This window comes from Pollachius pollachius, assembly GCF_949987615.1.
Source record: "Pollachius pollachius genome assembly, chromosome: 4".
NCBI lineage: Eukaryota > Metazoa > Chordata > Actinopteri > Gadiformes > Gadidae > Pollachius > Pollachius pollachius.
The window spans coordinates 15,906,377-15,931,108 of record NC_136937.1 but is presented as its reverse complement, the minus strand read 5'-3'; the positions used below and the strand labels follow the sequence as shown (position 1 = coordinate 15,931,108).

The 24,732-nt window shown below is 43.6% G+C and overlaps 1 protein-coding gene and 1 pseudogene across 2 annotated transcripts in view; one reads left to right on the top strand and one right to left on the bottom strand.

The window, feature by feature from the left end:
* LOC307074201 (netrin receptor UNC5D-like) overlaps positions 1–9,882 on the top strand; it is a gene marked incomplete at both ends in the record, with an annotated part of 180,244 nt that extends 170,362 nt beyond the window's left edge. Inside the window, 4 exons of the mRNA XM_079734229.1 lie at positions 6,358–6,507; positions 7,302–7,472; positions 7,795–7,976; positions 9,690–9,882. Of these exons, the coding sequence (XP_079590355.1) occupies positions 6,358–6,507; positions 7,302–7,472; positions 7,795–7,976; positions 9,690–9,882 (696 nt within the window). The remainder of the gene's footprint in view (positions 1–6,357; positions 6,508–7,301; positions 7,473–7,794; positions 7,977–9,689) is intronic.
* An 8,496-nt stretch (positions 9,883–18,378) lies between these two features.
* LOC307074200 (aquaporin-3-like) lies at positions 18,379–24,486 on the bottom strand (annotated as a pseudogene). The gene is made up of 6 exons: positions 24,379–24,486; positions 23,019–23,081; positions 22,005–22,009; positions 21,021–21,082; positions 19,381–19,527; positions 18,379–18,508 (listed from the first exon to the last, which is right to left on the bottom strand). The product of its transcript is annotated as an aquaporin-3-like (transcript).
* Positions 24,487–24,732: the final 246 nt, after the last annotated feature.

Here is a 24,732-nt window from a genome sequence, read left to right as displayed (position 1 = left end):
ATTAAATATGATATTGTATGTGGTTTTGTCGTATGGGCTCTTGATGAACCGCTGTTTGAAAGCCTAATTAATGCCCTGTATGCATAAAATAATATGCTTGGTTTGTAAGTCTGTAGTTCTCATTGACTTTACTGCTACCGGTAAAGCATGCATGAAGTCCATATATTAAATATGATTCATAGAATGGATGATGCTTACAACCATGTTTTATATGATGAACAACTGTTGTACACTTTCATTACAGGCAAATCAATTATATTCATAATCATATAAATTTACAATAACGATATGTGCAATGCATTTACAGAAGTTTATTGTATAAATACAATATGATATAGATATATTCATGTACCTGAGTTCACTGTAGCAATATGATCCTCGTGGCTTGCATTTCTACACAAGTAGGAGATAATTAAAGGCATTCAATGGAATGAATGCTCAGGAGAGACTGAAGCTAGTGTGTGTGTGTGTGTGTGTGTGTGTGTCTGCGTGTGTGTGTTTGCTAACGGGGGGGGGTGAGATGCTCATGTACTTTATAAACTCTATTTAATTGCCTTTGTTCTGCTGGGTGATTAGACATGAGTTGCGAGTTGGGTCCCCCAAACAAGTGCTTCCTTCCTAGAAGTTTACAACACATGAACTTTATCTTGATGATTCTCCCCCTCCTCTGTTTAAAATGCACCCGTCCAGCCCGCTGAAGCCACGGGGGGGAGGTGCTTAAAAAGAGCCAAACCGGGCCTTTTTAATTACAAACACTAGAGATGCTTGGCCCCAGTTGCCCCCCCCCCCCCCCCCCCTGCTCAGCCTAATTGAAGGTGCAGGTAATTAAACGTGAGGCGGGTTATTATTTCACTCTGTGCGGCGCGCGTCTCTGTAACAACACATTACAACAATCAGGAGCCGCTCCCAGTGGGGTTGCTGGTGCGGCGTGCCGGGGTGCTGCTCAACGGCAGTCTGCCCCGCGATCGAACACACCGGGTGGTCATCAGGGTGGCGGAAACGTGTTTTACCAAATTTTTTGCCACTTTCCAAGATAATCAGGGTAATTAATTCGATGTATTTTTTGATAGTTGCCACCGGTTACCAATTTGCATCCTACTGCTATGCTGTCGCCGAGGGAAGTAGGAGTGTTTTGACTCAGAGATGTTTTTATTCACAGTAAACCAAACCAAAAAATCAATGCCACCATTGGCGGAGGCTCCGCCCACTAGCTGTGGTGGATGAAGGCAGCAGCTTGAGGATGAACAGCCAAGGCACTGCATGGTGCCCTCGTTAGTTCACTGTTCGTTTGCAGTGCCTGGTGTGTATTGATAAACAGCTAGTAAGAACTCTTCCATCAGACAAGCGCTCTTGAAGGAAGAGTGATGCAATATGTGTGATTGCTGGAGCCTATGCTTAACCTCATCTCATTAAACATTTTTTTGGAAAGTTGTACAAAATATGTTGAACACTTTCCCTCACATTTGTCTCAATCTGTTAAAATTATGTTTTAAATGACCCTTTTAATATATTTAATAAATAAACAGTTCCAGTCTTGTTCTCATCATGTTTACAGACAGATGCAGTACATTTAAAATCACTAAAACAACAAATAAAATGTGTTATAAATACATTTTCCCGAGACCAATCTGTCCCTCATTCTGGATGAAACGATCAAAAACACTTGCATCCTCTCCTCTTCAGCGCGCAGACGCTGAGGAATCGCGGAGTCCTGAGCAAGTATGAGAAAAAGACTTTATCGTTGAAAAAGCAACAACAAAGTCGAGTAGTTTGCAAAGCACTGCCGGTCAAAAGATCCCGGCATCTTTTTTATTCTCACAAACGAAATTGTTTCGCATATGAGACGTCCGCCCACGACCGGTCAGTCATAAATTCCTTTAAGCATGTGGTCAACATCAACTAATCTAAACACCAGGTTGAGGTCAGCACGCCTTGACCCCAGAGCCTCTAGTCGTGACAAGTTCTAATTTACGCGCTGACCCCAGACTCTCCGGCGCTGTGTCAAGCCTTAGCTACAAATCCAGAGGTGTTTTAGATAATTCTACTATTAGATATATAGGCCTAATAATAATCATAATTCGCCATAAAATGTAATGGTTAATTTCTTCCATAATGCGCGCTCATGTTTCATTTTGCGGGCCCTGAATAAAAATGATGTCTCCCGTCGTTGAAACCCGATCGTCCGGAATTGACGAATGGAGATTGCGTTAAACGACATTACCATATGTATGTCGCAATGAGGTGCATTCAGACAGTGGGTAATTATATCTGTGCAGGTAGCGATGATATTATGATATTGATACGCTCCATTTTTATGCAAGGCAAGTATTCACTTAAAATGACTTGTGAAAGGATGTCTCGATTAATACTACTAAAACATATATGTGCTTCTGTAATGGCCTTTTGAAGGGTCTGAACCATAGACCGTATGAAATAGGTTAGAAGCTGCATGAGGCAGCAGAAGCCAGCATACTGCATTCATTCACACCGGCCATTATCTGGTTGTTAAAGAGTTCTGGAGGGAGGATTTATCACCTCCCCTACACGTGTAAATCACACCCACACCACCCCAGTGTGGAAATGACAACATTAAAGGGCTTAGAAGAACTCAACCAGACTTTGAACTTGATTATAGAAGACGACCTGCTGATGTTGATCAGAGCTTAAAATGATCCGTCCAATGTATTTATTATTCAAGCAGTTTTATTTCCTAGATCCATTAGGCTAAGGTTGATGAGGGTGGATCGATACATTTATTTTAAACATTGTGGTTCACTTAAAGGGTCATGCTATTTAGTTTTTTCTTCCGTATGATTAGCAGCAATGACACGATCAGCCGATGATGGCTCTTGGACGAATAATGAAGCCACACGGCTATGCTATCTGTGGAATCTTATTAGCAAAGACATTAACATTTACCGAAAAAACTCAGTAATGGCTCCCTCCGTTTCTTTTGAGTCCATTTTGATTCATTGAGTGCACTTTGTGTGTGATACAAACAAAGAGATTAAAAGAAAGGTTGAATATGTAAGGGATAATGCAGTGGTGGTTCTACCATTGAATAACACCCGGGCGAGATATTTTTAGAGAAACTTATATTTCTCAATTGCAAGAAATTCTTGGTGTGCCTAGCTTTAGCTCACTAATTATATTTAGAGTTTTTGCTCTATACCAGGCGCGTGCCGTCCATTTGGGCAAGTGGGGTGGCAAACTGCTTTTTGAGCATGCCCCTAAAACAATTGTTTGCAAATCATTGCTCCAAGTCCCTTTTTAATAATGTGATTGTCACATTAACTATCTATAGTTTCTGTAGGCTTTCTGACTATTTTTGGTCTGTTGACATCAAATTTTGGATGATGTTGGGCAATGATTCTAGATGAGTTTAACGTCTCACGCAATGTTGGGGCAGGGCAGCTCAGCGATCACGTTCCTCCGTATGTTTACTACCTAACCCTGCAGGCTTCAATAAGTGTTTCCATCCTCGCAGTGGATCTCACGTTCCCCCCCTTGTCTGTTCCATTTCGGAGACGCAGAGGTGAACTGTCCTCTGCGCCCCCCTCCCCTTTCCCACACTCACACAACTTCTGTTGACGGCACCTTCTCAGCAAGCAGGGCCGCCTGCAGCCGGAGGGGCACCAATATGCCGATTCCCCACACAGCGCAGATGTTTGTTTTTTTTAAATCCTCGTGCCGTCTCCCATGTGCCTTGAAATAATGCCGCCCCTGGTGGCTGCCCGCCTCACCCGTGCCTAAAACCTCCACTGGGATAAAGTATAGAATGCCGGTCATTATCGGGAAAATAAGGTCTTATTTTCGATAATGACCCGAGACTTTCTATAACAAACAAAAAGATAACTTCACACAGTGTGTCTTTTTACAATTTATTTGTTACCAGCACTCGTAGTGTTGATCAGCAGAGAAATATTCCACCAAGTTGAGTGCGATGGGGTTGATAAGTTACCGGACTACTTGCGGAGTGATACGAAAAATGGCAAAATATCCCCCTTCCTTGACAGTGGTCATTATATGCTTAGCAATGGTGAATTATCAAAAGATAATTCACAGCCGGAAGTTGTGAAGGCACATGCAAGTGAATGGAGCGTTCCACAGCATTGAGAAGAGCCGTGTAATGAGATACAATAATGCATGAATAATGTAACATTATATATATTTATTACACGGCTCATCTCAATGACGCCACAGCCCTAAAGATCCTCACAACAGCTTGGTTGTTAGAAGATAAGATTGAACGTGAATCGAGCAAAAACTAGTATTCCTATCACTAAGTTACTCCGTCTTTCAGTCAAGAACGGTTATTTGTACGTTTGTGTTGCTGTTAGGTCGGGTTAGGCTCAGCTACAATTTCGTTTGTGCATTTTGAGCCCCTGGCCCACCATCAACCCCTCATGTACCGGCTCCGGCTCGTACACTTTGCATTTCCTTTTTGCTACTAAGCCAAGCGCAAGTAGCTTTGTGGGTGGTTCTATGGCGATGTTGCTATTTTACTGGTGCAAAAATGACTTTTGCGCTCGGCGCGAATCTAAAAAGGGTCTGAAGTAGCCTAATTACCTGTAGGTGTGGTTTGGCCATAACGTGCAATAAACCAATGAGAGTGCCAGCTCCCATCCCCTTTAAGAGCCATGAGCGCATTTGAATCTGACGAGTTGATATTTTGACAGCACGTCTGCAGTCTCCGATGAGACAGATGCACATGAATTTCAAACTTAAAATGGCTCAGTTTATGGCCAAATAATATGGCGTAATTCACACATGGTATAAGGTTTTCTTCCACAACTTAAGAAATACTGAGTCCTCAAATAAATTTTGGCAAAGAAAACTTAACACACACATATGATATGCGGTAACTGTGGTTATTTTTAATGATATACGCAATACATTATAAACATTGTTTCTTACCAGTATTGTAAGCATTATCGTTATCGACTTGTGTTCCTAATATGCATGTGTCCCCCCGTTAATATACATTGCAATGGACTGCATTATGCGTTACGTGTTTAGTTTGCGTGTGTTTAAACAGAACGCACACACGGGCGCCCGCTTTCATTAATTATTTTCCACATGCACACACGCGCGCCCACATTCATTCATTGTTTTTAACACTCACTCGCGGTAAAACAATATTTTCTCACGATCAAATACTCATCAATCCTAATAGTTATGGGCATGTACACGATGTCTGTGTCAAGAAAATATGTGTTTGCTGTACGGTGTTTGCAGATGCATTGATTTAAAAGTACAACTTATTACCGCTGTATCAGATGATCTTTCCCAAATAATTTACCAAGAATGTGTGGCTAGGTAGATGAGAGAAGCAAAGTGTATGCGCGAGGTGCACAAGCAACATTATGCATGCGCCCTTAAAATAGCATTTGAACAACGCGCCACTGACTTTAAACCAGGTATTTCCTGGTTTGCGGCGCAAGTGGTTTCTGAAACTGCAAAATAGCACCAGGGAACGTTTGTGCCAGAACACGCCTCCTCCTTTCGCCAAACCGCCTCTTGGGGCGCAAGATCATTCCCTAATTTACCGACGCGTGGCGCAGGAGGGAAAAGAATGCTCTGCGCCAGTGGCAAACTAGCAACTGCGCCGGATGCAAGATAGGGCCGAGAGAGAGCATGTTGTTATTCCATTCCCTGCCTTTCTGTTGAAGCCCAGATGAAAGCAATGTTTTTTACCTGTTACAAACGCAGACCAGCTGCACTCAACCGCACAAAGACGCCGGCGAATTCAGTCCGAGGTTTGTTGTTTATTTTTAACTCACACAAAGAGCGAGGTGCTCTACAAGGCAAAAGCAGCAAGCAAAACACCTGATGGCAGTTACAAAACAACTGTTCCCCGGCTGTTACATAATGTTGGTTGTGATCAGGCCACTTCAGACGGCCTTTAAGCGTGTATGTGAAGGCTGTGATTGGCTGAGCTCCTCATCGACGGTCAACCTCCCCTTTATTACCACCGAACCTTCTCTGCCGGATCGATTCCAAACTAGGCCTCTGAATTCAATTGGTTAAACCTACAACCAATCAGAACAACGAGAAACCAAACATAGGGCTATCCTCTGAACAGTCTTTGTACCAAACGGCCCCACATTAGATAAACGGTTGGGACTGGTCTGCTGGAGCTCTGTCTGAACAGATGGGACGCATATGTCAAGAAAGAACTAAATACGAGGCTGACCTTTCTCCTGCTCGACCACTGAGGGCTCGTCTCTTCCAGGGAATAAGAAATGAGCGATAGGAAGGAGGACCAACACGAAAATAGCTGTGGACCGCAGCCCGTGTGTGCATTGTACAGAGATAACTCATCCGGCCCTCTCCCCTGGACCCCGGTCCCCCCAGGCCGTGGCGGTGCTGGAGTGTGTGAGGGGAGGCCGTCTGCTGGAGGAGCCCGGGACGCTGCAGTTCAGTGGGAACGGCTTCAGCCTGCAGGTCTTCATCCAGGACCTCCCACAGCTCCTCTGGAGCATCAAGCCCTTCACCACCTGCCAGGTAATCCTCGGAGGTACAGGGTGTGTGTGTGTGTGTGTGTTTGTGTGTGTATGTATAGGTGCGGGTTTGTTTGAGTGCCTGTTTGTGAGTGAGAGTTTGCCGTCATTTAAAAGGGGCCTACACAACTCCCAATCAAACCAACGGCCAACTGCCATATTCCGACCACTCCGTTGCCTCTCGTCTAACCTTTCGGCAGAACATTACGCGAAGACCACTGCCAACTACACAGTAGCGTGAACGTACTGTGCTTGTGCGAGATTGGTGGCACTAGTCTCGTGGCGCTGGTCTGCCCCTCCCACACACCGCGCTGATTCGCTGGTTGTGTGTTAGCAGCACACAGCACACAACCTATCAGCACACAACCAATCAGAGTATCTGATGGCTCCAATTCTCAGGCCGCCAACGCTCTCAGACTTTGCATGTTGAATCGCACACCGTCCTCGCGGTTCCAAAGCTTCAAACACAGCTGAACACACGGAACAGATTTGTTCCCGAACTCGTCCGAGTCTTCTCAAATGTTTCAGATGGCCAACGGTTGGGGCAGTGTGTAGCGTGTGCCGCCTGCTCCATGAGCACTGAACCTTCGATGAAGAGCGGTTCAATCAAAACCAGTTTTAATTGAATCCCATGGAATCGACTGAAGCGGCCATTAATGAATAAAGGAAAATAAATAAATAAGGGGGGGGGTGGGTTTCTCTACAGGTGATTTAAACAAACACAATAAAACAATCATCCGCTCTGTGCTCATTGAGTCTGACCCTCTCTCTCTCTGTAATGGTTTCCTCTGGCGGCAGGAGTTCTCGTTCGCCCAGGTGTGGGGCCGGGACCACCACCCGCTGCAGTGTGCCTTCTCCCTGGAGAGCCTCGGCCCCCCGCCCACGCCCCCGCAGCTCTCCTGCAAGATCAGCGTACGGCAGGTCAAAGGTCGCGAGCAGATCCTCCAGGTGTACACGCCGGCGGCGGAGGTGAGCCCAGAGAGTGGATGATGAGAAGGGGGGAGAGAGAGGGAGAAAGGAATAGGGCGAAAGAGGGAGGGAGTAAGGGGGAGAGGGAGTGGGGGGAAGAAAGGGGTTAGAAAGAGAGGGAGAGGGAGAACGAGGGAGAAGGGGGGAGAGGGCAGCAGCCTCTGTTCCTCTACGAAAAGCCACGGAGCAAGGAAGACATTTACTCGTCGTTTAAAACACCATTTTCAAACTAGACATGCTTTAGTCTTTGTTGTTCCATTACTCTGAAAATAGTCCTCCCCCATTTTCCTCCTCTTTCTTCTTCTTCCTCTTCTTGGTCCAGCAGAGTGAAAAGGGGCTGATTCCTCTCTTCTCCCCGTCCCACTGTCCCCTCACCTCCGAGTCGGGGTCCAATGCCTTCAAGATCCCCCCGTCCATCCATCAGCGCATCTGTGCCACCTTCGACTTGGCCAACTCCAAGGGCAAGGACTGGCAACTGCTGGCCCAGAAGCTCCACGTAGACAGGTAAGCACCAGGTAGACAGGTGAACACCACGTAGACAGGTAAACACCACGTAGACATACACCTCATAGAAATACACCACGTAGACAGGTAAACACCACGTACACAGGTGAACGCCAAGTAGACGGGTGAACACCACGTAGACAGGTAGACAGGTGAACAATACGTAGACAGGTAAACACCGCGTAGACAGGTAAACACCACGTAGACAGGTGAACACCACGTACACAGGTGAACACCACGTACACAGCTGAACACCACGTAGACAGGTGAACACCACGTACACAGGTGAACACCACGTAGGGCTGCTCGGCACGTGGGGTTGATGCAAGGCAACAGCTATAACTTATTTATCATAGCTGCTGATTACTGCACAGCATGGAGCGGAGGTCATGTTCAAAAGCCACGATTGTATGCTAATCTGTTTCCTTAACGCTGCTTCCTCAACACTTCCAGAACCTTGTGACCCGGAGGTCTGCATTGCATCGCGCTCTGCAAGTTAGTTTTTTCTCCGTTTTCATTAAGAACGGCAACACTAGCGCACCGTCGCTAGCTAACAATGCTGCGCATGACTCGGGAAAAAACAAGCAACTCTCTGTCAACTCTACGTCTCCTCCACCTGGCTCCAGCTCATACTTCGAGGTTGTTACGTGTTTCCGAACAACGGAAACACAATGTTTCCGTTTTCCGGACAGATGTTCACGGTTTAGAACGTACACACGGTTCTAGAGAACGCATTATCAACTCAGTCAAGATACCACCGAATCAAAAAAAATATTTTTTATTGCTCATCACTTAATTGGATGGCGCTGGGAAATGTGAGCATCGAAAGTGTTGCTCTGGACCAACGCTTTTCTGAAAGAGATGTAATCTGTGAACATTTCCACAGCCGGATTCTGACACGACAACAACTGGCGTGGCAAGAATAGCAAGAGTTTAACTGCATGTGGAACCCAGTAAAAGTCCACCAGCAGGGGTAATAAAGTAGTTTGTACCTTGTTAAGCAGATTTTCTTTGCAATTATTTCTTCAAGGCTGCTCTGGCTTCACCAAAGCATCCTCACCTTAATGATCAGAGGGTGGGGCTCCAGCAGGCCGGACCGTGTGAAACAGTGCCCTCTGCTGGATGCAGGCTACCATTAGATCTGAAATATAGGGGATTTGATTCTATAATGCATTTTTGCCTGTAAGCAATTAAAGTGTTTATGTGGATCCTTGCAAAGGACTCATATTAAAACTGCAAAGTAAACTCCAAAAAATTATATATCGACGTCAACATTGTACAGTTTTATTCGATAATAAACACAATCTCAGCCACTTTAAATTCTGATACAGAAAATACATAAAATATTTGAAAGGAAACAAACCTCTTATCTAGTGAAATATAGCCAGGGACCTTGTTGAAACTTTCATTTGGAACATAGTTGGAAAAGTTTCAACACTTATATAGTATAAAGCAATAATGCAACGTTGTTTATTTTTGCTTATTTTTATTTTCCATATTTACCTTTCAATCCTCTCCTCTTTCCACCGGCTTCTCCCTCTCCCTCCCTCGCACACATCTCTTGCTCTCTCTCCCTCTCTCTCTACCGCCCCCTCAACCCATCCATCCCTGTCCTCTCTCTCCTTCTTCTCCCTCTCCACACACCTCACCTCATCCACTCCTCCCCTCCTTCTCCTCTCTCCTCCTCTCCATCTCCCCCCTCCACCCCTCCAGGAACCTGAGCTACTTCGCCTGCCAGAGGAGCCCGTCAGCGGTCATCCTGAGCCTGTGGGAGACCCAGCACCAGACCTCGGGGGACGTGGACTCCCTGGCCTGTGCTCTGGAGGAGATCGACAGGGCCCCGTCACCCAGGACATTCACCCCACTGGGGCAGGGCAGCGACCGGCCAGACTCTGGATTCTCTTAAACACAAAATGCCCCCCGGGGGGGCAGGCCTTTTTTGGAGTTCACGTCGGGAGGACCTGGAGCCAGACCTCTGTAGGGGACTTATAAGTTGCTTGAGCTCTGGTGAGGATCCCTTGGTGGAGCTACAGGAAGATGAGCAGGAAGAGGAGGAACAGTTGCAGCGGTAGTGGCACCCGCCTATAAGTTCCACCCAGAGGGGGGGCGGTCAAGAAGGAGGAACGCCGCCCAGAGGAAGACAAGGGCCAGACAGAGAAGGAGATCCTGGAGGCTTTGTTCCGCCTGTGGTGTCGGTCATTCCGAGCCACGCAGCGCAGCCACAGGGAACAGCTCAGAGGAAGAGAAGGAACGCTGAGGTTCTTCACTTTGCTTGTATGTCGAAACAAAAAGATAATAACCTCTGCTCTGGTCTCAGCGGACTGCCGCTCCAACCAGCTGTGAATGCTGAAGCAGGAATGCCAACACAGGCCGGGAAGAGAGGGAAGAGAGGGCTTCCCTCGGGGGGCTGGGACGGTTCAAGAATACTAAGAAACGCGTGCAGCTCGGACCGCCTCTCGGTGCACCCCTGAGGACCGACCTCACTACTTATTTTTTTCCGGGGGGGGGCTGCCAAAATCGTAGTGTTTTATGTCTCTGGTCGTATTCTTTTCATTCATGTTTTATTGTGTTATTCCCTGTTTTTCGAATGTTACGAAGACAGAGTGAGATTCGGCGAGATCATCATTCATCAACTTCACTCCGATAGTGAGTTAATCGAACGGTTCATCCGATCATCAAACACTAAATGGATCACGCGGTCCGAGAGGAGGCATGTGTTTGAGCTGGGATTTTGGGAAGCATTATAATATTTCCTTGCGGTAAAAATAAAAACAGTTTCTCTCACACACAGGAACACATGCGTACACAAAATTAAAGGCTCTCTCTTTCACTCACACATAAATGGAAACACACACGTGCAGTAAAACAACTCACACACACAGGAACAAAACAACAGTTGATCTCTCTCACAGGAACAAACACACACACACACACACACACACACCCCCCCACACACACACACACAATGACAACTCCCTCATACACGGAAACACACACACACACACACACCCCAACAACTAACTAACTCTCTGAATACTAGTCTTACATGCATGTCATGTTGTTGCCGTAAAGTCGTATACTATTGCAGATTATACCGTTGGGCGTCGCGTCGCTTTGAGATCTTTTTGTTCACTACGTTTCCGTGAGTGGTACCATGCCATTGCTTTGCAGAGGAACACCTCATGTTAGCCCTCATCGGGACTCTACTTTAGAGGAGCGTCGCTCGAATCTCCTTCCAAGATGTGGTTTCTCCGTAGAGATATCTCTCCTCCAATTACCTCCCTACTCCACCAACACACGTCCTCCCACCTCAAGGCACTAGGCAGGGCCAGGTACCCCTGCAGAACCCTCTAGAACTAAGTTCTAAATCCAATCCCCACATTTGAATCCTAAATAAACTATAGCGAACACACCTGACATAATTAAGGATTAGTATCTGGGGATTGGACTCGGCCCCCGAAAATGGGCCAATTCCTCTCTTCCAGCTTTCAGCCCTAAGATCCCCCTGTCCATCCATCAGCGCATCTGTGCCACCTCCGACACTGCCAACTCCAAGGGCAAGGACTAACAGCTGGCCCAGAAGAAGTGTATTGCCTCCTATGTTGTCTCTGGGTCCACTTTAGAAAATGAAAAAAACTTTTACGATTAATGGATGATATATGGCAATCATAATTCATTTAAAAATCTTTGTTTTATGTATATTTTTATAAAAAATGAAATATAATTTGATAACAGAATAATGTATTTACATTATTGAATGACAATGGTACCCAACCTGAATCAGATACTGTTTAACCAATACATTCATATCAGCCTTGATAAACCATTCATATATAACTTAATGAATGACAAAACGTTGTATAATAAGTGTTCAAACTATTAACTTATAATTGACGATGATCTATAGAGGAAAATTATTGCAACGGTATATCTAAAGCTCCCCTGTCAGGAAAATTGCCTTACCCTTTTGATTTCGTAAGGTCACAATGTGTGTGTGTGTGCACTGTGAAAGCCATGGGAAAAAAAATTAAAAATGAGGCAAAAGTTTCCAAGCATTTTATTAGTAGTTATGTGAACCTCTGCAGATTTTGAGTTGGGTAAACTCACTAATACGTATTTTACTGTAGGCAAAATTGTTGTACAGCCTAAAATACAGCCACATTTAAAAAAATGTCATAAAATAACCTAAGATTTGATTGAATTAAATTAATATTAGTGTTTCACTTGCACAAACCGTAACACTAACTTTTTCAACACCCTACTTTCTGTTTTAATTGCAATCCTTCAAATTGTTAAAAGTGTTGACCCATTAGGTATTAAACAAAAACAAAAATGGAAGAGGGAACTTTAAGAACATGTCAATGGATTTATTTAAAATCACTAAGTGAACAACACTGCCATTCAATATGACATTGATATTTATTTTTTTATTTATTTGTTTATTTAGCAGGGACAATGCACAGCTCATTAGCAGTACCAGAGTTAGCTTTAAGCTAATTTCCATCTGTAGTCCCTGGGCAGGAAACTGGATACAACTCTGTCAAAAGGAAACCTAACACTGAAGTATAAAAACAATAACACAATTTTACAACAGTAAAACACAACAACACAATACGAACAATAAATCACAACATTAGGACACCACAACAACAACAACAGCACAACATTAGGACACCACAACAACAGGACATTACAACATTAAGACAAGAGTCAATGCATGATGGGTACATGCTTGGGTTATTTTCAGCCATGACTTCATCTTACATTTAAAACCAGCAAAGGTGTTCCACTTTCTTATCTCGCTTGGTACTGAGTTCCAAGACTTTGTGGCTCTAACTGAAAATACGGATGTGCCAAACTCAGTGGATCTGTGCTTCACTAGACAGTCCTCTCTGTTGGACGTTCTAGTTCTTCTTCCATTGTCTGAGCGCAGTGACACAAACTCATTCAACGGAGGAGCAGCTAAATTTTTCATTATTTTGTAAACTAAACATACATCAGCAAGAAACAAATAACTTTCAAAGGTCATGAGATTATGTCTTTGAATTATTTTATAGTGATGATATCATAATGGCTTTTTGTCCAGTGCTTTGAGTGTTTGTAAAGTGTTTGCAGTGGAGCAAGTGTTGTTTTTCCAGTTTGTGACCAGCTTGTAAAACAGTATGAGATGTGTGAAAAGATCATGGAGTGCATGTCAAGTTTTGCTGCATCCAGAAGGAGCTGGTTCCTAATGTACCTAAAATTCCTTTAATTGAATTTGACTGTATTATACACCTGCTTCACATGTTTCTTAAAGGACAGCTGTGAGTCAACAGCTATTCCTAAATATTTAAAATTTGAAACGGTCTGGATCCTTTCTCCATTAACAATTATATCAGGCTGCTTTCCATTTTTTCTATTATGAAAGTACATACATGCTGTTTTACTGATGTTGAGTGTCAGGCAGGACTCAGAGCCAATCAGAAATGTTGGCCAATGAGCCATTGCTTCTGTTAATTTGGCTGCCACCTGACATCTGTTCTTTCCATGTGCGAGGATGACCGTGTCATCTGCGTACATTTGGGTGTCAACTTACATACAAATGGCAGATCATTTACATATAAGCTAAATAACAGAGGTCCTAAAATTGAGCCCGGCGGGACACCAACAGAGCAGCCAATGTAAGATGAGGTGCTATCCCCAACTCTGGTGCATTGTTTTCTTCAAGTGAGGTAGAACTCCATTCATTTCATTGTTTCCACAAACAAATTAAAATTGGACACTTTTGAGAGCAGAACGCTATAATTAACAGTGTCATATGCTTTGCTCAGGTCCAAAAATACCGCACCTACAACACTCCCACTGTCAATATTTGTTTCGATTTTTTCAATGAGATAGCAGGTTGCCATTTCAGTTGAATGATTTTTCCTGAACTTGAATTGCATGGGATGAAGTGAGTCTTGTCCTGAGTTTAAAAAGGTTGTTCGTTTTTTTTGATTTATTTAGAAGGACACACAGGCGCATCCTGAAAAAGTTTCAACATTAAACTCTGATATTCTCCCGAAAAGGCTTCACTTGGAAATAAACCAAAAAAACATTTTGGAATTTTCCGACATTTTTTAGAATGACATACAGGCACAAAGTGAAAAATTCACTGCAGGAAGAGAAAACCTTAATGAACTGTCATTTAGCTTGGATAGCAACAGAACTGAAATGTCTGAGAACTGCAAAATTCTAACCAAACAGATACAATTAAATAAACAACAGCCATTCCTGAGAGTGATGCCAAGAGCTGTCCAGGCCATCAACCTGTTTTTTAGGGTAGTGAACCTTGAAGTTGGCTTGGCCGCCAGTGTGTCCAGTTTCACAAGGAATCTTTTAAACACTTTTGTGTTTCAAAGGTTTTTCTAACTTTTGAAGGATCCTCGAGGTTCAGGGCATATGCCAGTCCTAGAAGAAGGCAGCATGCTCTGGCCATGTTGTCGACGTTGGTAAGAACTGGGACACCCTAAACGATGGCTCCCGGCACACAAAGATCTTCATGCTTTCCATCTTCAGATCTTGTTGCACGTTTACCTTTTCTTTTCCCTGCACAAAATACAGACACAACAATGAAGATAAATAGAAAGTGCATCTATTCAAGGTCTGTGTAAATTGATAGTTAATGTGCAGATGGTTTTACATTTAGTGTATAGTTTCAACATGGTTTCTAGTCTACAAAAAAAATGGTGAATACGCTACTTTGATTTTTTAGCCTGCTAGCACCAATTATTGCACAAATAAATAACAGAAAGCAGTGCTCAGAAATAGGGAGATTTGAGTGGAGAAATTCCATAACTTCAATACAGTTTAACAGTTAAAAAATGTTTTTCTTTAAATGCACTATTTCATTTTATAGCAGAGAGTTAAATGAAAAAATTAATTTCCATTTTTTGGTATCCTTTATTATGACATGATTCAAGTAAGATGACTTAAAAACAGAGACTTTGAGACCTACTTAATGTGTTCAAAATAAGTCACCAGCCATTTTAGTACATTCCAAAACTGCTCCACTGTGTACCAATGAGTTTGTAAATTGTGATGCTACTGTTCCTGTTGTTAAAAGGTTAGTTAGTTAAGTATATTTGGAGTGTGGTTGTATGAGCAACTTCTGCATAGCTACTCTTTACCTGGAATGGTTCAAAGAGGGCAGGCCATCTTTCCTTGAATTCTGCAACCCGGGGGGACATGGCAACCACTTCCTGTCTTCTCCAACTGTATGTTTTGGCCATCATATAGTTGATGCTATTGACACTGTCCTTTCTCTTTGTGGACTCAATAAGGTCAAGTCTTATTAAATCAAGAGTTTTTTCTGTCTCACCAGTTTGGTGTGAAAATTTACTTCTGCCTTCCTTGGTTTCTTGATATTTTTTGCAGCTTTTCTGTCACCCTCGTCTCGTGTTTCAGTGAGTTTACCAGGAGTTCAGGGCTTCCCAGTGCTTTACGTTTTGTCTGGTAGTTTCCACATTCATATTTGAGGCTTTATTGCCACCTGTAACATCCATTAAAAGAGCCAGGCTCCTTCAAGCAGGGATGATTCTCGATTAGAGCTTGGGCTACTGCTGACCTCTGGGCATTCTTGGGATAAGCCATGTAGGAAAACATTGCCTCTGCCAGGTGCTCCAGAATATCATGTTTGACATTTGGTAAATGTCAGTAGTGTACCATCTCTTAGATACATATCATTGCCCTGTCTCAAGGCCAGCTCAGTGTTGTGGGAGAAAGTTGGAATGCAGAACACAGTCGGCCATGGATCCTGCCTTTCTGAGGGGGAAGGACTGAGAATAAGAGTGTCATGTGAATCCACAGAGTGTGAATCACATTGAGTGCATATATTGGAGGTATTGGGTTCTCTTCTTGTGGAACAATAGTCAGTGTGAGCATTTCAGGTACATTCACTACTTTGAGTGTGTCTTTATCTCTCAGGTCATCTGTAGAGGACCAGTGGACAGTTATCACTCTACACACCTTTCTGATTATTATTGAAACGGCCGATCTAGATAAAACAAATGTGTTTGCCATATTACGTAGTCTACCCTGATCAGCTAAATAGTATAGGGTGAGGGCAACTTTGTTCTCTACACTGACCGGCGACTGCATGACAGTAGTGTGACCTTCTATGGAAGGACGCAGTAACTCCAAAAGCCACAGTAGAGATGACCGTGACATTCGGAAGTTCTCATGCCATTCCTCCGGGAGGACGACTTCTTTCTCAAAGTTTGCCCACCAGACCGCAGTTCGCCCAGGTTGGATCCAAAATCTGCGGTGGTGACGTTTACAGGCAATGTACATATGTCTTGGAAGGGAAAGCTATAGTAAAAATGCTGACCTCCGTGCACTCCTTCGCCTCTGCTCCTCAATATAGTATAGCAGTTGTATTTGCAAATGCAAACAGGCCAAAAGCGTTTTCACAAACATAAAAATGAGTTCCAACTTAACAGCATCCATGAAAGCCAAACAAACTGAAAACATAGTTTGCTCACATTTAGCTCACATGACGTTAAGCATTTTCTGGCACATAATGTGATGCTTGAGAACCTAAAACCCAGTTTCTCCCAGTTGACACGACAACCCATAACTGGCGTTATCAGAAATCTCCACTTTGGCCGGAGTTTTTAGAAATAATCGTTTTCTGTGATAAAAACCGGGGTTCTTGTGTAAATGAGAGGCCAAACCGCGTGGAAATATCTGCGTCTTCCCTTTGTGAAAACGGTGCCTAAAGTTTGAGCAGCATGCCACATCAACCTGCCTGATAGATCAGGAGATTATCTGGACTAGTGATAGAAAATTTTAAGTGTCCACCAAGTAATAAGCACATCTTGAAATGAAGCCCCTTCCTACAAAGTGAACCATAATAGACTGTTGTGACCCCTGGTTGCAGGACTCTCGTTATGAATTATGTATTTTACCGCTACCCAGGTATTCTTCAGTTTCACTTTAACTTCTCCTGACCTCTTGCACCGTTTGAAAGGATAGGAGAACTCAATTAGCATAATGTTCACACCAAAAGGACATATTGCTGGATAAGTGGTGCAGTAAGCAACGCTGAATTGTTTTTCACTCTTACCCTCCCTGCAAACACATACTTGAACTTTCACCTTGGCTGCTCTGCACTCAAGGTGAGGGCGTGCTCTGTTTAAAAGAACTGCTTGTCTTTCCTATATGGAAATCATCCTCTTTTCTGGATAAATGTAAATTAAAGAGAATATATCTGTCTATTTGACCAATCTATGTCAGACATGATCATTTTGAACATGTAAGTTTAAGTGTAGCTTGCAATGGATCATCCTGGAATCCTCAATTTTTTGTGCATTTGCTATTCCTATAGGACTTGTTCAAAAGGACGTCACATAGCAATGACTACCTCCATTTTGGAAGCAAAAGAGCATACACGTCCTAATATGTAGTACTAGGTTATATAAAGGTGTTTTCCTCCTGGTTTCGTATTTTTTTGTGAGATAATTTGTCATTATAGAGGCATTGTGTTCAGCCACACAGCCACAGCATTTTTCATGCAAGACGTGACAGAAAATACTTGCCATTAGCCTAGGTAACTGTATATCTATGGTGATTCAAGATTTGCAGTACTACAACTCTCAAATCCTCTGAATTTGGTGCAGTATTGCCACATCCCATGATGCATTCTGATTTAGAAGCCCGATTGGATGGCCATTGCCATCGTATTGTCATCTAATTGAGTTCAAACCAGCCCAAAATATATAAAAAATAAAGAGATATCTTAATCTTAAGGCTTTCCTCAGAGGAGAGGTTTATTTTCTCAACTTTCTTCTTGATCGCCAAGAGCAAAGGGTAAATAAAACAAGATCAGAAGAACGACATGTTCAAATTGAAAAGCAGTTGGTTTCAACAGAGGTTATTTTCTATACATAACTGTGTATTCTAAACCGAGTCACACCTTTCTTTATGAGTTTAGTTTTAATTTATCTCTGCCTTTGTTTAAATCTAAATGCTAAAAACTGTTTGTCTGCACGCCCTGAGTTTCAGGACTTAGAGACACAGCTACAATTTGAAAACAATACATTTTTGAATTCAGTATAGTCTCAGCAAGTTCCTCGCGTACAAAGAATATGTAATTCCTATAGAAAGAATTGGCAGTGTAAATAATATAAAATAATTTAAAATATGACAGGAGTGATTTAAAGGATTTGCCAATTTATTAGAAAGCCAATTAAAGGATTTTTGTTGCAATCAGTTAATCAAACATACTTCAAAACAATCTACAGAATAATGCGTAGGAAACGTAATACCTTTACGAAAAATATATAACATAAAATATTTATATGGAAGCAACACACGACACAAAGGCTTCTTATGCCTCTTCATTGATGGTGGTTATAGTTGTACATTTGAGGCTTTCCTCTTTCTATCGTCTTCCCTGGATGCGTGCCTCTCCTTCCACGTTGTAGCCCACCATCAGCTGGTACACCACCACCCCCACCAATGCCCCCAGGAACGGGGCGAACAGGGGCACCAAAAACCAGTAGCCCTTCACTCTGTGGAGAAAAATGACTGCAGTGTCCAGAGAAGAGGCACTACTGGAGACCACGTTTTCTTTAGGATTCATTTTACAATTAGAATTTATTTGCATTACAATTTTAGTAATTTTGCACACTTCTATCTTTCACCTTTTTTAAACCTGCAATATGTATGTTTTTTATTGGTGGCTTGGGTTCTAGCTGAAGGTATAGTTATATATTTTCATGCGACAGGTCTTCTGAAATTCTTCCTGTTTCTTGAGTCTGAGGTTTCTCGAGAAATGTAAAAAGCTGAGGTACAAAAGTGACATAGGGCAGGTTGAACTACGTTTGCATGATATTGAACTGCAAAATAATTGTGGAATGTCATGGAAAAAAAGGGCAATACTAAACAAAACTAAACAATTGTAATTGACTTCCATCGTTCTGTTCCTTCTGTGATTTTTAAAGCAATGTGTCAGAATTCACCTGAGCAAATCGGTAAGGTGACCAGACAAAATTTGTTTCATTAGAGATGTTATGGGGCCCCAAGGGTTAACTGAATTGTAACTTAATATTTTGACTGGCAATACAAAAGTTGTATATAAGAAAGAGTACCTTGTTTTTATATTTGGAAAAAGTATATCTACTGATGGCAATGCCAACACACAACGGAAGACAAAATAGTTAAATAAAACCTAGGCCAAAAAAAAATATTCATTGATTTTTGGAAGTTGTGAATCGATTCAGAATCATAGAATATAATAGACTTTGTTGCAGTGTAGTTCTTCAATGTTTCCATCGTGTGCTCTACTCGGTTACAACCCAAAAAGCATTCACAGTCAAACTGCTCCTTTTGGATACAGGTGATGCAATCTCCCTACTGTATCTAAAATGTTCCTGCTACTCACATGAACACCCCGTCGCCCCAGCCCGCCAGCGCGGTGAAGAGGCGCGGCCCCAGATCCTGGGCGGGGTTCACGGCGTAGCCCGAGTTGAAGCCCATGGAGAGGCCGATCACCAGCACCACCAGGCCCACCGTGAAGGCCTCCAGGGCCCTGTTTCCCGAAAGCATCGTTAGCCTAAGTGGTTCATGAAGTTCGTCGTACGAGCATCGTACAGTTTTCACACCGTTTCCCGAAAGCATTGTTGCGTAACGAATGTCGTGAAAACACTCTAAGCTAACTAGGGCTCCAGAGGTACTCGTACGGTGCTAAGAGCATTGTCACTATGGCCTCAGTGGAGTCACCAGCTGGACATTGCGTGGTATTGGTTGTGTTTTATTAAAACACATCCAATACAATACTTTACTGAGCAATGCATGTTTCAGAAATCAACACATTAAGATAAATTTACACACAAGCTATTTTTTGATTTTTGTAATGTGGAATTATTCCAGGGGGAAAAATGCAAAGAAAAAATGTACGCACAATGCGTTCAGGATTAGGACTGATATAGCATATTTCGGCCTAGGCCTAATCAGTTGCGTTTTAATATCTTTAGCATTCATATTATTGCAGTGTATTCTTTCGTGACACTACGCCTTCTACTTTATCATTATATCCAATGGGAAACATTGTCCCTATAAGGGAGACGGAATCGCCAACATCTTCATAATGGCTTATTTCTTTGGAAGATAAAGATTGGTCGATTTATTTGGTGAAAAACACAGCAGACTTTCTTCTTGGACAAAAGGTATAACCTTGTATAAAAAGAAGTGAGCATCTTTCCTTCAAAAGCAGGGCATCAGAACAGGCCAACGATGCTTAAGACATCAGACAGTGTGCAGTGAGCTTTGGTTTACCTCCTGATACCCTAACGCTGCAGAATGACAAACCCTAATTCACAGATACTTCACCGTATTAATTTCTATTTCAATACATTTCTGGCATCCCCACTATTGCTGCGCGGCATTAAGGCATGCAAGTATGTCAACTTTTAAATAGAGCTGCATAAATCCATTTCCAAGCACCACGGGGCAAACGGAGTACATTCCAAAAACGATCTTGTGAAGCAACTTGACAGCTAAACCACCCCTCAGTGCCGCCCCCTAACTATATTTCCCAAAACAAAAATTGCATCCACCGCACTTCAGAGGACTAACTAAATAAAAAGCAGATTGAATGGAGGCGGTGCTCATTGCCTGTCTGTCAGCGTGCAGTACAACTTTTGTTCCGTATCACATGCTCTCCATTTAACATCAATTTCACCCAAAGTGTTGACTTAAGGGGCCCTTTAATAGCCGGATTGCGATTCCAGGGGGAGAATCACAAAACAATGATCATTTAAATGGGGCGAGTGGGGAAGATGACCTGGGGACTGATGGAGTGGTTTAGAGCTCCATCTGTGCCCTGTATCTATCGAGCACCGGAGTCACAGTGTACAATTCTTAAACGGGTATGTTGTTCTTCAATGTGATCCGGAGCAATTGGTCGGACACCGATTTAATCGGACCTTTGTCGCGCACTAAGGGACGTGACGAAACAATTTATGACGCATTTTTTACATGATCGAACAATCCGTGGAGCAGACTGAGGTGGGGGAGTGTTACGTAGCGAAGATCCCCACCATGGCGCTGATCCCGTCCACAGACAGCGTCCCCTGGCCGTAGTCCTACAGCACATCTAGAGAATAAGAATAAGTATTGATCTTGTGTGTTTGTTGGTGCTGCGGCGGTGCTTTTATTATCAGATTACATTAAGAGGAACAAGCGATCACACACAACAGTACTAGGCACCGGCCGCACCATTGTCTGTGGTACGCTTACCATTTTAAATATGTTCACTTTGAGTGCCGGACACAGAACAGCGTTGCTTCACAAAGAAATGTAGAAAAGGGCTTGATCAAATTTCAAACAACGTTGAGAAGCTGATTTGGGAGGTGAAGGGATAATCAAAATCAAATCAAACAAAGGTACGGCGTATTGTCAAATAAATGTCACTGTTGAATAGTTTATAGTTTATAAGGGCAGAATTGTGCTCGGTGCGATTGGCCCCTTGGTGACTTAGGGGTGGGGCCTCTGGCTGCAGGAAGCATGGAGGTTCCCCTTGGACATCAGAGATGGAACCCAGCGTAGCCATTTTACAACTCGAGGGCGCCTACCACAATACATGCCAAATATGATCCCGGCGCCCAGGAAGGCCCCCAACGTCTGAAAGAGGAAGTAGACGGGGAACTTCCTCCATGGCAAAGGGCAAAGGTCAATGCCGGGTTCAGGTGACCACCTACGGAGGGCTAGCCTAGCTATTGCCAGACCAAGCTCCATCGTTGATTGCATGTTGGTCTGGGGAAGCTGCTGTCATTTTCTTCAGCAGAAGAAGGCGGGCCTAGTTCAAATGACTCTGTACAAAATTGGCTGCTTGCTGTCGCTTCCCTGTCGTCATTGTGTTAAACAAGCCAATAGTGCGCCAGGGGGAAAAGCCAGCTTGGTGATTTGCTCCTGCAAATCATATCAAAACTAGAAAGAAATGTATTGCTCTTCTCCAGACCCTTCTGCAGGGCAAACTCAATTCGCCGGCAGAATGGGCGGGGCTACCCAGTCTACAGGAGGGCGAGAAGAACAGAAACATGAGAATTTCTACACAGGACTCCTAAAGGAGATCTTGGCTAGGATCAGTGATTCACAGTGCAACTAGAGAGAGAGATGGAGGCCCTCTTATCTTCTTAGAGAATACTCTCGCCCCTGATTCTCAAAGAGTGAATGCAGCGCCGAGCCCATCTCCATGTAATTGTGGGTTGCGTGTGAGACCCTGGTTAAATGGGAGGGAGGTCTCTGTGACACACACTAAATTGGAAGGATGAAAAGGCGGAGAGAAAAGAAAAGTAGCCTGCAAAAGTCAATGTTTTTCTGAACCAAAAAAAAAGAAACCTTGGAGGGGAGGTGAACTGCTCCGATGGCTCGTTCACACGTGCGCTTGTCTCCCACTGCTGGCATTCACATCCTCACCCCGTCTGGGTGGGAGGTTTATAATAACCCTCTGTGTGTGTGTGTGTGTGTGTGTGTGTGTGTGTGTGTGTGTGTGTGTGTGTGTGTGTGTCTGTGTGTGTGTGTGTGTGTGTGTGTGTACTGAGATGGGAGGTGGGTCTGGTTCGACGGGGAGCACTCATACTTATAGGAAATTATAAGTGTTTATTTTTTATGTCTTCACTTCTGACGCCGTCATGCGCCGCGTTGTTTTATGATCCAGGAGGAACGCTCCCCTTCCTCCATCTTCTTTGTATGCCTTTGACACAGAGAGCGCCGATGATGGGCGGCTGTCGTTCTGTCGTTCTGGCAAACAGTGTGGTGATCTACTCCTGTAAGGTAAACACTAAATACTGCACTCACCACCACTCACATCCATGATACTGAGGAACTGATATATGAATCCTACTAAATCTTACAGACACAAGCAACCAAACAATTGGATTTTTTGGGATTTAATCAAATTCGCTCAAACATTGAATTAATGCGAGCCATCCACTGCCCTCTCCCCCCACCCCCCCCAATAAGTTTGCCTATAAGTCTCTATACACCACTGTAACACCCCCTTACCGGACACCTGTCAACTGATGAGGATCCCCAGCGTAGCGGCGAACCAAAAGGGCAGGTTGACGTGATGAAGGCGCCATGGGGATGTCAGCTGACAAGCATGTTGGCCACAGAGCCGCAGCCAAACGTCTGCAGGAGGAGGGAGAGACCACTGTAACTGTTCTCACCTGGACCACCACCCTGGTGGGGGGTCCCACTGTGCCCGGTCTCCTTCTCAGCCAGGGCGTGTCTCTTTTGTTTTGAACCTCGAAAGTCGTGGAGATGTTTTTGTGGGTGTTTTGGGTGTGATTGTTTTTTTGGAGGGGGGGGGGGGGACTTTCAACCTGAAATACATGACTTTAATCATGGAAACACATGCTTGGGTCCTCCTGATGTCAAGGAGGGGTTTCCCTCTGTTTTTCTGTGTTTTGCACAGCAGCTGCCTGCTGCTGACATCACAGAGACCCACCCAGCTGGTGTCCTCTCTGGATGTGTTGTCTGTGGGAACTCAGAACACCTGCTTACAGACTATTTACTCTTCCCTTGGTGTGGATTCATTTGTCTCTAAGATGTTAATAATGTGAAGCATTTGAACTATATATCATACCCGAAATTGACTTGAAAAACGTTGTGAAGTTGAACAGCTTTGTTGTCTACGTTGTATGATGTGCATTGATGTGCTGCATCTAGAGGAAGGGAAAATTCTGAAAGTTACTTGTCGACTCGTCTTGAAAGTCAAACTTGTTCAAATTGATTCGGACAGGTCTGACATTGATTATCTATTTCAGGGGATTTAAAACCAGTTTTGTAAGGACCTTATCTCAGTAGCATCCAGAGCTGTGGAAATTCTAAACCGCCAAAGATCAGAAGCCGTGTGCTGCAACCGGATGTCTTTGGAAAGGACATCCCCGATATTGGGATGAGATAAATTAATATTCTAATCTTCTAGTTAATGAATAAAAATCCTCATTGCAGATAGTGACGCATTCGCACCATTCGTACATTTTATGACATCCAATCATTGTACTAGTAATGCAATGCAATAATATCCGGGTGATCCTTTACACTTGATAACATGTCCTTTCTAAATGAAGAATAAAATATGGGATAAAACCACAATAGTCTGCATGAAAGATTTATATCAAAAACGTAATATTGTTGTTCTGTGGTTTGTAAAGTACCGTCAAGCAACGCGTTGTGGTGCCTTGTTCACGTTTGTATTCATGAATCAGTGACCGTCCATGTTTAATTGATTTAGTACAAAGCAGATACCCCCTATTTGATTGTACTCTTTGATTCCCCCCAGCCTCACTGCAGGCTGCTTTGGATAAAAGTGTCTACTCAATCTACATCGATCCATTTTCAAAACCACAAGCCCCGCCCGGCCCCGTACACTCACCACCAGAACCAGGGTCCCCAGGCACTCTGCCAGGCCCTGCTGGAGAAGCAGGTGCCTGATGTGGAAGATCTGTGCCAGCTTCTCAATAACTGCCTTCTGTTTCTCCATCATGAGGAAGTGGCAAGTATTAATTCTGGCTAGCAGCTGTGAGCTACTCGATGGGTAATAGTCTGTGTCTTTCTTGCTCAAGAAATGTCTGATTTAAGTACGACTCTGTCTCAACCCATTCATACCCCCTCTACAGGCACTGGGGTAATTAGTGCCTGTCCACTTAATCCCTTCCCCGTTTCAATGCTAATACTGGCAAGAAAAATATATATTATTTACATACTCGTTGGCTTATGAGCAGTGATA